Source organism: Pyrus communis, chromosome 12 (assembly GCF_963583255.1).
Source record: "Pyrus communis chromosome 12, drPyrComm1.1, whole genome shotgun sequence".
Taxonomy (NCBI): Eukaryota; Viridiplantae; Streptophyta; class Magnoliopsida; order Rosales; family Rosaceae; genus Pyrus; species Pyrus communis.
In genome coordinates this window covers 20,543,703-20,559,431 of record NC_084814.1, presented here as the reverse complement: position 1 = coordinate 20,559,431, position 15,729 = coordinate 20,543,703, and the positions used below count along the sequence as shown (strand labels likewise).

The 15,729-nt window shown below is 38.9% G+C and overlaps 1 protein-coding gene and 1 pseudogene across 1 annotated transcript; both read right to left on the bottom strand.

The window, feature by feature from the left end:
* Window positions 1-1,589: 1,589 nt before the first annotated feature.
* Window positions 1,590-3,037, bottom strand: LOC137710142 (uncharacterized). The gene is made up of 2 exons (XM_068449092.1): window positions 1,939-3,037; window positions 1,590-1,627 (listed from the first exon to the last, which is right to left on the bottom strand). The coding sequence occupies exons 1-2, from the start codon at window positions 3,035-3,037 to the stop codon at window positions 1,590-1,592; spliced, it is 1,137 nt and encodes a 378-aa protein (XP_068305193.1).
* An 8,636-nt stretch (window positions 3,038-11,673) lies between these two features.
* Window positions 11,674-14,370, bottom strand: LOC137709840 (beta-glucosidase 24-like; annotated as a pseudogene).
* Between the last annotated feature and the right edge of the window lie 1,359 nt (window positions 14,371-15,729).

Sequence of the window (15,729 nt, the reverse complement as noted above, 5' to 3'; positions counted from 1 at the left end):
CAACTGGAGCAAAGGTTTCACGATAGTCAACCCCTTCGATTTGGCTATAACCCTTGGCAACCAACCGAGCTTTGTAACGCTCAATTGTCCCATCAGGTTTAAGCTTAACCTTGTACACCCATTTGCAGCCAATCGGCTTTTTGTGAGGAGGAAGTGGAACAAGGGACCAAGTATGGTTGGCCTGAAGGGCAGCAAGCTCGTGGTGCATGGCATCACGCCATTGTGGATGTTGGACAGCCTGCAGAAAAGTGGTGGGTTCTCGGATGGTGGTGACGTTAGTAACAAAATGCTTATGCATAGGAGAGAGGCGATTGTAAGATAGGTAATGAGACAGAGGGTGAGCAGTACCTGATACCTGAACCATATTCGAGGAAGGAGCAAGTCGGGACGGGAGAGAGGTCTCAACATGGAAATCCTGCAAGAAAGAGGATGGTTTGGTAGGACGTGTGCCACGCCGGGGTGGCGGTGGTGTAGCAGGGGGGAAAGCGGAGGGGATGGTGATGGAGAAAGTAATGAAGGGGAAGTAGGCTCAACAGGAAGAGCGATGTCAGGAGAGGATGCGATGAGAGGGTCTATGGGTATTATAGGAACGGGATCAAAGGATGGCGAGTAGGGTTCTATGGGAAGTGGAGGAGGAGTGGGAGTGGAAGCAGTGGAAAGATGGGGTAATTTGTAGGGAAAATGGTCTTCGAAAAAGAGGACATCCCGTGACACAAAAACCTTGTTAAGTGTAAGATCAAACAAGCGGTAACCCTTCTGACCATAAGGGTACCCAACAAAAATACACCGTCGTGCACGAGGATCAAATTTAGAGGGTTTTTGTGCATGGGTTGATGCAAAACATAAGCATCCAAAGACACGTAAATGCATGTAATGTGGTGCCTTGTGAAACAACTTGTGGTATGGTGTTTGCCCTTGGAGAAGTGGTGTGGGTGTACGATTTATAAAATAGGCCGAAATGAGAATAGCATCCCCCCAAAAATGTTTAGGAAGGTTGGCTTGAAAAAGGAGGGCTCGAGCAACATTTAACAGGTGTCGATGTTTGCGTTCAGCAACACCATTTTGTTGTGGTGTGTTGACACAACTGGTTTGGTGCAGAATCCCTTTGAGTTGGTAAAAGGTGACAAGTTTGAACTCGGGACCGTTATCACTTCTAATCACCTTAACTGTTGTATTGAATTGATTCTCAACCATGTGTATAAATTGAACAAGAATATCTTGTGTGTCAGATTTGTGTTTCATCAAATAAACCCAGGTGCACCGTGTGTAATCATCAACAATGGTAAGAAAATATTTGGCACCTGAGAGGGAAGGAACTTGATAACCCCCCCCAAATGTCAATATGTATTAATTCAAAACATGAACGAGTAGAGATAGAACTCAAGGGAAAAGACAATCTGGTATGTTTAGCCAATGGGCAAATTAAACATTTATTGGAATCACACGACTTATTGTGCACAAAGGGAAGTAACGAGGACACTTTAGGTGATGGGTGCCCAAGGCGTTGGTGCCAAAAAGGAGAGCTCATGGTGGTGGTGGTGTTGCAGGATCCCTTCCTTGGTGGGTCGAGATGGTAGAGTCCCTCCCGTTCAATTCCCGTCCCAATCATCTTCCCCGAACGTAGGTCCTGTATGACACAAGATTGTTTGAGAAAAATGGTGATGTAAAGGGAATCGTAAGCTAACTTGCTAATAGATATGAGATTTATCCTAAACAATGGTACACATAAAACATTGTCAAGGATAAAGTTGGGAGAGAAAACCACTTGGCCGACATGGGTTACAGTAGCAAGGGAACCATTTGGTAATTCAACACTATGATTTGTAACACGTTTTGAGGATGTGAGAAACTCAGGACTGCATACGATGTGGTCGGTGGCACCACTGTCCAAAATCCAAATAACTTGCTTTCCATTACGCATGAAAGAAAATGCTTTACCTGAGAGTTCTTCATGATTCGAAGAGTTACCCACTTGATTAGCAAAGGAGGATTTGCTTTTGTTCAGAAGCTGAAGAATCTGCTTGCAGTCCTCTGGAGAAAAAGGAAAATTGGGCATTGCGTCCTTCTTGTCACGAGCCGTGACTTGGTTGCCCTTGAAAGGCCGATTTTGTTCAGTCTCAGCCGCTGCTTTTCTTTTGCGGCAAGAGTCAAAAGTGTGTCTTTTCCAACCACAAAATGTGCACTTGAGATGTGCACGACAATTCTTGGTGCTATGATTGTTCTTGTTGCATTTGGCGCATCGCTGACTACCATCTTCTGTCTCGGGTTCTCGACCAGCGCCCCTCACTGCAAACACAGCAGCTTCAGGCTGCACGGTGCTTCCCTTTCCGTTTGATACTTCAACTTGCTTCTCATGACGAAGAACAAGTGCATAGGCTTTGTTAACAGTTGGCAATGGATCCAGCAAGAGGGTGTTGCTACGAACCGTAGCATATGAGTCACGTAAGCCCATAAGGAATTTCATTGTTTTCTGAGTCTCAACATATGATGTTATCTCGTTCCTTGCTTCACAATGGCATGTCGGGATTGAACATAAGGTATCACGTTCATCCCAAAGACTCTTGAGTTTTGTGAAGTAAGAACTCACCGTCATGTTGTTTTGCACACAATTATGGATTTCGTTTTCTATGTGAAACAGTTGAACGATGTTCACATGAGAAAACCTTTCTTGCAGGTCAAGCAACATCTGCCGCGCGTCCTTGCAGTGTATGACACTTCCTGATATTTCTTTTGACATGGAGCCGAGTAACCATGTTTTCACTAGATTATTGCACCGGTTCCATTGCTGTAATTCTTCAACCTGCTCATCAGTTGGCTTCGTGATTGTTCCATCAACCAGCCCTAACTTGTTTTTAACCATCAAGGCCATGGTCATGGATTGCGCCCATGTGCCATAGTTGTCTTCCACGAGTAGCTGCGGTACAAGAATGGCGCCAGGCTGATCCGAGTGATGAAGATAAAGTGGATGGTTAGGGTGTTCCCACTTCTGATACAAAGTCATGCCTGAGGAGGTTGACTGTTCTGGTTTATCACCCATGGCTATGGTTGCTAGGGTTTAAATATCTGTCGAGGTTTTTCTCATATTAATACCGTAAGCTAGGGTTACAATATATATAGCAAAGACACAACCCTAATCCTAAACTAATGCCTAAAAGCAAGGAAGTCAAACCTTATCAGGTAAGTAAAGGATAATAACAGATTTACAAGATTTACTATACTAATCCGAGATATCTTCTTTAACATACTTAAGCGGTTTTTGAGGCGGGGCGAGAGTTATAACGCCTCTGCCCGCTCATCTAGACGTGGTTGAGGTTGAAGGGCAGCACGGTATTCACAAAGAAGATGAACGCGAAGAAGAATTTTTCAGTCTCAACCATGAGACACATTGTCTACGTCTCCCATTTAAAACATTTGTATATGAATTTAAAAAAAGGTAGTGGTTCACAGCAAGGTCTCAACCCATGAGACAATCTGGGCTAGCGGTGCACCGACCCCGTAATCCTTCCACTATTGAGAGTGAGAGGTTTTCGCTGCTCTGTTAAACCAGCCTCACGCATTGCCCTCCACTCTAAGGGCCGCCTGGACCAAGCTTAAGCCCGAACCACATGACCCAACTCACAACTTGGAACGGGCGAGCCAGCAAATTGCAACAGCAGAGCCCTGCCAAATGAGTTGAACCGATGTCCCACCACCTTGGCGCCCCCACTTGAGTTGCAAGCTAGCGCGACCTAGCTCGATCGGCGAACAGTGAACAAGTAATGAGATATATAAAGCGCTTGGTACAATTCTTGTTGGCCGGTGTTGGGACAAAGAAGTATATGACAAAGTTCAATTGGCCACTGGCAGTTATACAAGCACTCATTTTGCAATATTAGGATTTTATACGTGGGCAGTCTCTCAATACGTAGGTAATTTTAACTCAAAACATGAAAAATTAGAGTAATTTGCATAAAAATTGAAAGACGCTAAATTCAATAGAGATAACTAAAAATATTATACAAACCTAAAAACCCGAATATGAGGTTAAGAGTAAGCAATAAAATTTAAAATATATGTTAAAGCTAAAGAAAAGTTGATACAATAATGAGGGAAAGGGAAGACTGGACTCCAATAAGGAAACTTTAACGAAAAGCGTCCGATACTGTTGAGAGAAATATAACGCTGGAATAGAAAATAGTTTGGATTAAGAATACAATGGAACGGAAAAGAGTTTGGATTAATAATACAATTGAATTTTAAGAGTATTAGACAATCTCCAAAGGAGATGTCAAATTTTAAACCTAAAATTTAAATTTAAAGGCTTACGTGGCACTTTGACATCTTTTAAAGTTTCTCTCTAACTGATATGCCAAATTTTAAATATAAAATAAAAATACATTAATGTTGTCTTTTGTTACCTTTATTGTTGATTTGGACATTTTGACATTTCCTTTGGAGATGCTCTTAGACTAATATGCAGCAACAACATCTGTTAGAACACCAAGAAAGAAAAAAAAAGGCATGATGAGCTAGGGACCATTCTGGTTCCTTAGTGGCTCCGCCCATGTTGCGACCGATATAATGCATCTGAAATTGCAGAAAAACTAAAAATATTCTTGATATGAATATTAAAAAAAAAAAAAAAAAAAAAATAACTATCTAATTACACACAACAAAATTAACATCATTGATACTAGCATTTGCCTACGTATTTTGTGAATATGAACATATTTTTTTAGAAAATGAGAAGGAGAGAGGAAGAGAGAGAGAGAGAGAGAGAAAGAGAGAGAGAGAGAAAGAAAGAAAGAGAACGTGGGGGAGTGGAAGGTTTTTGTTTTGTTTTATTTTTATTTTTTTTAATTTTAAATATTAGAGATATTTTAACATCACATGTAGGTGAGGTTTCAATAAAAAACAGTAAAATTTGGACTTGTGAAATTACATTATTGCCCATCATTTTTTTTGTGTGATAAAAGACTAAATTGTCTTTTCACACTCTTTTGGTTGACAAAGAGGGTTTCATTAATTAATAGAGATTAGTAGAGATAAGGATTTGATTGTATAAAAGAGGAGTTTACACTCTTGCTTGTAAACCATAATATACCAGAAAATGTAATGTATATGATGGATTCTTACCGTTCATCATCAGTTCTTCAAAATCTAGTCATTAACCCGTACTTGTAATCTACACGATCGATGCCCTCTGAATCATTAGTAGACGGGATATTAAGATCAAATTAATGTTGTGCTAGGATTGCACCAAATCAATTTTTTGGAACCAACTCAAGCTAACCCACAGGAAATTTATCAAATGGAAATGCAAGAACAAAATATAAAAGACACCAAGATTTTAACGAGGTTCCTCAACAATCAGTGTAACTGGAGTACGTCCTCGGAGCAGTAGGAGCTCACCCAATAATCCACTATCAACCAAATGGGAGTTTACAAAGTGTTGGCAATCTCACAACCCTTAACCCCAATACACCCAAAAGCTCTCACACACCAAAGAAACAAATAGAGAAGAAAATATAGTGATTAATTTCTTCTCTATACAAAGCTCAAAGCTATTACAATTACTTTGATGGAAGATTACTAACCAAAGAGAAGAGCTCTTTTCAATTGGGGGATACGACACTCCTTCTTCTCTCTGCAACTCTCCCTTACTCTTTGCAAAGAAAAAACTTTTCTTTTTTTTTTTCTCTTGTTTCTTGCCATAACCGAACACTCTCCTTTCTTCTCTCCCTCTCTCTTTTTAAACCAAATCATGAGCACTCATCACATCTTTTCCAAAAGCAACAAACACCTTTCCCATTTTTTCTCCCCAAAACAAGCAAAGGTGTTTCCACCTTTGGTTTGTTTAATCTAAAGTTTTCTTGGACTTGTCCACTTGGCCACTTGGCCAATTATTCAACAATCTCCACCTTGGCCAAGTTCCGAAAACGCCATGATAAGCCAACCAACACAATCAACACAAAAAACACTCCCAATCACTAACAAGAGAACAACTAATGCCGAGCCACATGCTCCAAAACTCCTACTGCTCAACGCCTTCTTTATATAGGCAAAATGTGAGCCAAGTTCAAGCAATGAACAAACTTGGCTACACCAACAACCTTAGTCAACATATCAGCGGGGTTGTCTTTAGTTGGAATCTTCTGGAGAATGATTTCTCCTTCACCAACAACTTCACGAACAAAGTGATAACGCACATCTATGTGCTTGGTCCTCGCATGATGAACCTGATACTTAGCCAAATAAATGGCACTCTGACTATCACAATGCACCTCCACCTGCTTCTGATCAACCCCCAAATCTCTAATCAGCCCATGTATCCAAATGGCCTCCTTTATAGCTTCAGCAACTGCCATATATTCAGCCTCTGTAGTAGACAAGGCAACAGACGACTGCAAAATGGACCTCCAACAAACTGGCCCTTTAGCCATAGTAAATACATAGCCTGTAGTAGACTTCCTTCCATCCAGATCACCTGCATAATCTGAATCAACATAACCAACAGCAAAATGACCAATACCAGAGTCATCCCTCTCAAAGCATAAACCAACATCTCGAGTACCATGGAGATACCTCAATATCCACTTAGCTGCATTCCAATGCTCTTTACCAGGATTATGCATATATCGACTCACCATACCAACTGCATGAGCAATATCTGGTCTAGAGCATACCATTGCATACATCAAACTACCAACCAAATTTGCATATGGTATATTTTTCATTTGCAGCTTCTCCTTATCAGCTTTAGGACATTGTAGAGAACTCAATTTAAAATGAGGAGCCAAAGGGGTACTAACCGGTTTGGTTGAATCATGAACTCCAAACTTCCGAATCAACTTCTCAAGGTATTGTCTTTGATTCAAGCATACCAAACCTTTCTCTCTGTCTCTAGTGATCTCCATGCCAAGGATCTTCTTTGCTTCACCAAGATCCTTCATCTCGAACTCATTTTTCATTTGCTTCTTCAATTTCTCAATCTCTTCAACATTCTTTGAGGCAATCAACATATCATCAACATATATCAACAAATAAATGAAAGACCCATCTTGCAACTTCTTGAAGTACACACAATGATCATATTGACTTCTAGAATAATTTTGGTCTCTCATAAATTTATCAAACCTCAAATACCATTGTCTTGGAGATTGCTTCAAGCCATAAAGTGATTTCTTCAACTTGCAAAACAAATTTTCTTTCCCTTTCACCATATACCCATCCGGTTGACACATATAGATCTCTTCATTCAAATCACCATGTAGGAAAGCCGTTTTCACATCGAGTTGCACAAGCTCAAGATCATATTGTGCAACAAGAGCTAACATAATACGAATTGAGGAGTGCTTCACAACTGGAGAAAATATTTCGTTGTAGTCAATGCCCTCCTTTTGTGCATACCCTTTAGCAACTAATCTTGCTTTGAATCTCACATTGCTTTTCTCATCAGCATCTTCCTTCTTGGCATACACCCATTTGCAACCAATAGCTTTCTTACCCTTAGGCAATTTAGCTAACTTCCAAGTCTTGTTTTTCATGAGAGAATTCATCTCGTCACCCATGGCATTGCACCACTTCTCCTTTTCCTCACTCTCAATGGCTTCCTCAAAATTGGATGGAATCTCATCAGTGATAATAGGAAGAGCAAAAGCAACATAGTCACTATACCGAGCTGGCTTGGTAATATTTCTCTTTCCTCTGTTCTTAGCAATAGACTCTTGAGGTGAAACTTGCTCTTCAACTTGAATAGAATCTTCAAGTTCAACTTCTTCAACATCCTCATGGTCTTCCACTTCTTCACTTGTAGTGGCTTCGACATCAGCGGAAATAGGATTTGAAGTACTAGAGGCAACTTTCTCAAGCTCCACCTGTTGGACATCTTTCACATTCTTTTCAGAGTCTCTGAACATATTTTCTTCATCAAATGTCACATCTCTGCTGATTACAAGTTTTTTCATCTCTGGGCACCACAACCTGTAACCTTTGACACCACTACTAAAACCAAGAAAGATAGCCTTTTTGGCTCTAGGATCAAGTTTATTTTCAGTTACATGAAAATAAGTAGGTGAACCAAAAATACGAATATAATCATAATCATTAGAAGGTTTTCCAGTCCATACCTCCATTGGCGTCTTACCCTGAACAGCAGCTGAGGGTAATCGGTTGATGATGTGACATGCATAAGTAACTGCCTCTGCCCAAAACGACTTGCTCAAACCCGACTGAGACAACATGCATCTAACCTTCTCAAGCAAGGTTCGATTCAATCTTTCTGCAACTCCATTTTGTTGTGGAGTTCCCTTGACACTGAAATGTCTTACAATCCCTTCTTCTTTGCAAACTTTAAAGAAAGGGTCGGATGTGTATTCACCACCATTATCCGATCTCAAAATCTTAATCTTTTTCCCAGTCTGGTTCTCAACCATTTTCTTCTAACCCAAGAAAATGCTCAACACCTCACTCTTGTGCTTCATAGTGTAGACCCAAGACCTTCTTGAATAATCATCAACAAAGGTCACGAACCAATGTCTACCACTCAAAGAGGGAGTCTTTGTAGGACCCCAAACATCCGAATGCACATAATCAAGAATACCCTTCGTCTGATGTACAGCAGTACCAAACTTCACTCTAGTTTGCTTCCCCAAGACACAATGCTCACAGAAATCAAGCTTACAAGTCGTGGCACCTTTTAGAAGACCTTGTTTCACAAGCCCTTGTAGAGCTTTCTCACCGGCATGGCCTAATCTCATATGCCATAGTCTAGTAGTATCAGAATCGGATGTGCCCATATTTTCTGAGACTACAGATGCTTCACCTGTCACAGTGCTTCCTTGCAATAAATACAAATGGCCACATCGAGGAGCTTTCATCACAACAAGTGCACCATAAGTCACCTTCAATGTCTGCCCATCTGAATGAAACCTGAAGCCCTTGGCTTCCAAAGTTCCCAAAGAAATAAGATTTTTCTTCAAATTCGGTACATACCGAACACCTGTCAACTCTTTAACCATGCCATCATGCAACTTCAAACGAACTGTACCAATCCCTTTTGTTGTGCAAGGATTGTCATCTCCCATGAACACAACACCGCCATCAAACTCTTTCAAGCTTGAAAACCAATCCTTGTGAGGAGTCATATGATGAGTACAACCCGTATCCAACACCCACTTAGTAGCACAATCAAATGATGAGGAAGTGGTTAAAGCAAAATCAGAAAAATCTGTTTCAACCTCAGCAACATTAGCTTCAGAACTTTCTTTGCCTTTGGTCTTCAATCTAGGACAATCTTTCTTCCAATGACCCTTATTACGACAAAAGGCACATTCATCTCTTTCCAAAGGTTTTCTACCTTTAGAGTTTCCTCTAGGTCGAGACTATGATTTTTTCCTGCTAGAAGAGGATCTCCTCTCCGATGATCTACCTCTAACAAATAAAGCTTCAGAGGTACTATCATGATTTTTATCTCTATGCCTCATTTCATAATTCATCAAGGCATTTGACACATCTTCAAATTTCACAGTTTCTTTACCATGCATAATAGTGGTAACAAAATGCTCATAAGAGTCCGGCAAGGAATTCAACAATATTAAGGCCTTATCTTCATCCTTAATATCCTCATCTAAATTTAACAAGTCGGCAATCAACTTATTAAAAGCATCAAGGTGTCTAATCATTTTTGTACCTTCTTTGTATTGGAAGCGGTAGAGCTTTTTCTTCAAGTGTAGCCGGTTCTCTGCACTCTTCGTCATATACTTGTCTTCCAATTTTTGCCACAACACACTTGCCAAAGTCTCCCGCATCACAAAATACTTCTGAGTTTTTGCAAGGCACAACCGAATTGAAGAGCAAGCCCACAAATTTAATTTCTCCCATTCCAGTTTCGACATAGCTTCAGGCTTCTCTCCCAAGGCGGCAAGAAGATCTTGTTGAGCCAACACATCTTTGACCTCACATTGCCACATCCCAAAGTTGTTTGTGCCATCAAACTTTTCAACTTCGAACTTTGCATTTTGCACCGTAGTTCTTGCAAATCCGGAGCTGCTTCCAAAAGGATTCTCATCTTGCCCGTCTGACATTTTTGGCAATTAGACAGTACCCAAGAGCAACCAGTGCTCTGATACCAATTGTTGTGCTAGGATTGCACCAAATCAATTTTTTGGAACCAACTCAAGCTAACCCACAAGAAATTTATCAAATGGAAATGCAAGAACAAAATATAAAAGACACCAAGATTTTAACGAGGTTCCTCAACAGTCAGTGTAACTGGAGTACGTCCTCGGAGCAGTAGGAGCTCACCCAATAATCCACTATCAACCAAATGGGAGTTTACAAAGTGTTGGCAATCTCACAACCCTTAACCCCAATACACCCAAAAGCTCTCACACACCAAAGAAACAAATAGAGAAGAAAATATAGTGATTAATTTCTTCTCTATACAAAGCTCAAAGCTATTACAATTACTTTGATGGAAGATTACTAACCAAAGAGAAGAGCTCTTTTCAAATGGGGGATACGACACTCCTTCTTCTCTCTGCAACTCTCCCTTACTCTTTGCAAAGAAAAAACTTTTCTTTTTTTTTTTTTCTCTTGTTTCTTGCCACAACCGAACACTCTCCTTTCTTCTCTCCCTCTCTCTTTTTAAACCAAATCATGAGCACTCATCACATCTTTTCCAAAAGCAACAAACACCTTTCCCATTTTTTCTCCCCAAAACAAGCAAAGGTGTTTCCACCTTTGGTTTGTTTAATCTAAAGTTTTCTTGGACTTGTCCACTTGGCCACTTGGCCAATTATTCAACAATTAATGACTTGATTAAGACCAAACCACATGCTTAACATCATGCTTAATCTGTTATTATGTTGATGTTCTTGAATCTAGAACATACAAATTAATGACATGATTAAGACCAAACCCATAATCTGTTATTATGGGTCTGGGATCCCAAAAATAATGAAAGGTTTCTAGCAGACGGACATTGCTTACAAATTTCTATAAAATGGGTTTTGGGTGTTTTGCACTCCTCCCTCCCTGTTTTTTCCGCTTTGTTTTATTATTAGAAAGTAGTGCGTGAGTCTAGATCGTATCCCACCACACATTAACGACATACTAATCCCTCTTCCTATTGGACAATTATTTATAGCAGAAATAAAGAAAAATAGGATAATATAGGAAACTCCTGCCTCCTTGCAATGGGAGATACAATTGCTTCACTTGTTTCATTGAGTGTAAGAAACCCTTAAATTCCTCTCTCTCTCTCTCTCTCTCTCTCTCTCTCTCTCTCTCTCTCTCTCTCTCTCTCTCTCTCTCTCTCTTCTTTTCTTAAATTGTTATTATTAAGGAGAAGGGAAAGTTCTAAACTATTACAATAATTTAGAGGATTGGAGAGTTTCGAACTTGGCACGCATGAATGAAAACCCAACACCCTAGCTATCCACTAGGATATTGGACCATCAAAGAAGTTGATGTAAGATTGTTTTGCTTGCAATATAACAAGTGTATTACAAACCTATGCCAGTATTAAAAGTACAGGGCATTCTCACAGAAATGCCTAGCCTATAAAACTGAACATTCAAGGCATATATAGTACATATTTTACCACTCTTTCTTTACAGTTTTCTGCATTTGTGTGCAAGAAAGAAGATGAGCTTGACAGCCATCTGGAGTTTATATCGAAACTTGAGTACATCAGGCCTCGCCCTTTAGGAACTTAGGGAGCCACTTAGCAGACTCTTTAGGAATGCGATTGAGATTGTCTTTGTAGTCGACGTAGTAAAGCCCGAATCTTGGGATATAGCCTTCTCCCCATTCAAAATTATCAGATAAAGTGTAGTGGAAATATCCTTTGACATTCACACCACTCCTTCGAAAACAAAGACAGAAACAACGTAAGTAAATGCATGTATGCATCCTCAAACTTGTAAACATAGATTGCAGTGACTTACTCTATTGCCTTCTTGATCCGGTACAAATGGCGAAGAATGGATTCAATTCTATGTGGATCCTTAAGTGCGTCACTAAGTCTTAGTTTATCGTCCTTTGCCTCGGTTATTCCATTTTCAGAAATGTAGATTTTGAGGGTCCTGGTACTTCTTCTTCATAAACTTTAGAAGTTGTTCCAGGCCTTGTGGGTAACTGTAGACGAACCGACTTCCTCCAGCCTACACGGATGAAAGAAATTAGTTTTCCTATATATAGAAAGATGGAAACTACATAGTACAAAATTATACATGCGTATAATCCTTGCGCATGGGTCAGTGCTCTTTTGTATACCTGAGGACCAATTTGGGTTCCGTTTTCATCTACAACAATCACAACATGAAAAAACCGTGTAAGTCCTATCAATTTAACCTTCGATGGCATAATAACACGCGCGTGCACACGCAAAAGAAGTAACATTGAGATATTATGAAATTTACTTGTGATCAACGCCAAAGCTAAAATATCGTCGCTATAAGAGATTGGTCCTTGTGGTTTTGCTGGGACGTTTCTACCATATCTTGTGGAGTAATAGTTGATGCCGACAAAACCTAAGGATCCATTGATCATCTTCTCCTCCTCCTTAGTGAAATGCGGTAGCCTGTCCTTGACCAAACGTCTCATACTCTCTGGATATGATCCATATACTAATGGTTCCATGAACCTAAACAAGAACATCATATTGTTTTTAGGAAAATTTACAACTAGAAGACTTCTTATACCAATCGAGCAAGTAAATTTACGACCAATGTAGATATATCTACTAACCATCCAAGTTCAAAGTCTAATATTCTTTCTGCTGCAGCTTTGTCTTCTGCCGAATTTGAATAAGGCATGACATATTGTCCTACAAGACTAATTCCAATTTGTCCGCCTTGTTTATCCTAAAAACCAATATTAACAAAGAAAGAACATTTATCTCATTAATTTGGGATACGCAAAAGACAAGGCTTCATTCATTTCAACAGATTCAGTGTGAACATTTCACCTGAAATTTCTTCCGGTAAAGCTCAACGACTGAAGCATGGGCAAGGAGAAGGTGGTGTGCCACAATGTAAGGTTCCGTGGCTGAATTACCACCATTTGTGCATGGAAATACAGTTTGAACAGAACACCTGCCCGGCGGACCAACGCCTTTGTCGTACCCCATTTTCGCCATGATCCACGGCTCGTTGATTGTAAACCAATTTTTCACCCTATCTCCAAAAAGTTTAAAACAAAGTTCACTGTAATCCTTGAAATCTTTCCTGCAAAACATGACGAAGAAAATATCAGAATTTATGTCAATGACTAAATTGTATATTATCCTAAACTATGAGAAATGAAATGGATGTACTTTAGAACGTGCTTACACGAAGGAGCGATTGAGGATGCCGCCATACTTGTCTGTCAAAGCTTGCGGTGAATCAAAGTGCATTATGGTCACAAATGGTGTGATGTCTACATAAAAGTGAAATATTAGAACCACTTTGGTGTGATAGTTAACCCCGTCATATGATGTTAGAGTCGAACTTCATGAGTTTACAGAAATCTATGGGATCGTTCTGGATATACAGATTCAAAAAAGCTTGGGTGAAACCAAGTGGAGGTCCGAACCAACTGAGGTGGAGTTTTTTTCATTCGACGATATTGATATAAAAGGATCTTATGTATAATATATAACAAGATTAATTAATGTCATAATATAAAGGATTTGCTTGAACAGAGATTCTTACCATTATTGATTAGTTCGTTGATGAAGTTGTTGTAGTGATCGATACCCTCTTGGTTTACTCCACCACTCAAGGTTCCCTCTACACATTAAGAATTTCAAACATATATAGAGGAAGAGTTTAGTAGAGATTAATCATAAAACCCTCAATTTTAATTTACAGATTAGGGGAACCACTTATTAGCGGAGAAAAAAAAAAGAACTCGGTAAAATTGGTTACTAGGAAGAATCCTGGTCCAAGAGATGGAAAATCTGTGAGAATCAACTCCAAGGTCCTTGAGATTCTTCACTTCCTCCTGCAATTACGAATATTTGGTTAAATATTTATGCCAATTGCCAAAAGACGAGAGAAAGGTATCGCTAGCTCAATATCCACCTTGTATCGCTTGTATGAGTCGATGGCGGTAAACATGTTCGTGTGGTCTGCAATCCGTCCTGAATGTAAACAAAAAAATCATAAACAAAACAGAATGAGCATATGATACTAAGAAAAGAACTTTATGCATTATATTATGTCTTAGCAGCTATATATATATATATAAACCTGGGAATTTCTCAATGTAGTAGTCCCAGACACTTGGTCCTCTTCCTGCTTCTTTTGCAGATCCTTCCATTTGTGCAGCAGCAGTAGTCACTCCGAACACAAAATCAATAGGGAAGTCGGACCTCTTCACTTTTAGTTCTTGAGGGTTTGATGCATTTTGCAATGGCTGAAACTTGCTCTCAGCATTCACATCAGCTGCATCAACAGCACTTTAATTTAGTCCTTTCTTCATGTTTGAGTTGCCTGATGCATGCAGCTTGAAAATAACGAAGACATTTTTTCTTGATCGGAAAGTTCGTGCTTCAACATATATTTATATGAAGAACTGTTCCACACTTGTAATTTTCGTTTTAGTTGATGCAATATGGTGAGCAAACAAAAGAAAAAAATAATTATAAAGAGAAATTTTAAGACTTCAGATGTTGAAGTTAATTTTATAATTACAAATTAATTACAAACCTTGTGACAAAGAGGCAATAATAAAAGCAATGGCACACATCCCTTGTACAATCCTTAACCTTAGAGGTAAGAACTCCATGACCTCCAAACGAAAACCCTAATCTTAATCCTTAATCACTCTTTATTATCAGATTAATTAAATTAACCCATCTTTCACAATAATATATAGGACCTCTTCTTGTATAGCCATGAACAAGAAACCAACAATTTAACCAGAGTTAAACACAATTTTTCTTTGTTTATTATTTGATCATCAACAAGAAACAATTAACAAACTGAGAAAATGGTAACCTTTTCTAGAAACTAATCGCAGGCTGCTATATAGGAGTTTGGTATTCAGGGTTCCAGACTTGTGGTACATATTAATACCAACTAAACATGCTTAATTTCATGGTTAATCTGTTATTATGTTGATGTTTTCGAATCTCGAGGATAAGATTTTTGGCTTCTAAGCAAAAGTAGCTGAAACAGTTTTTGCAGTACTAATAATCCAACGTTTGAACGGTGATCTTAATTTTCAGTTTTACTTTTTATTTTTCATTTTTAACCAACCCAATCAGGGGAATATAAAAATAAACTTATGCGCTATGATTTATTATATATTTCTTCGTTATATTTTGGTCTCTTTCGATCACAATTTTTTACATGAATAAATTAGTATAAGCAGACGAATGAAAAACATCATTTATGCTTTCTGGTTTAATAAATCAGTACTAGCCTACTAGGGGTGGGCGCTGATCGGTTTTATTCGGTTTGGCACCAAATATATAACCGAACCAACATTGTTAACCAAACCAAACCAAACCAAACCATTGTTTATCGGTTTGATTCAATTTGGTTCAGTAAAAATCGCTCAACATTTCAAGAGTTTTTATCTTTTAAACATTTACACATGTCTCGCATTCTAATTCGATTGAAAGGTTAAGTTTTTCTGAACATAAAAAAATTCATCAAGTAAAATAGAAATACATTTCAATTAAATAAAATCTCATGCTAGCAAATGATTTATTAATTACCTCACATAAGCATAAAACACATATAAATCCCATAA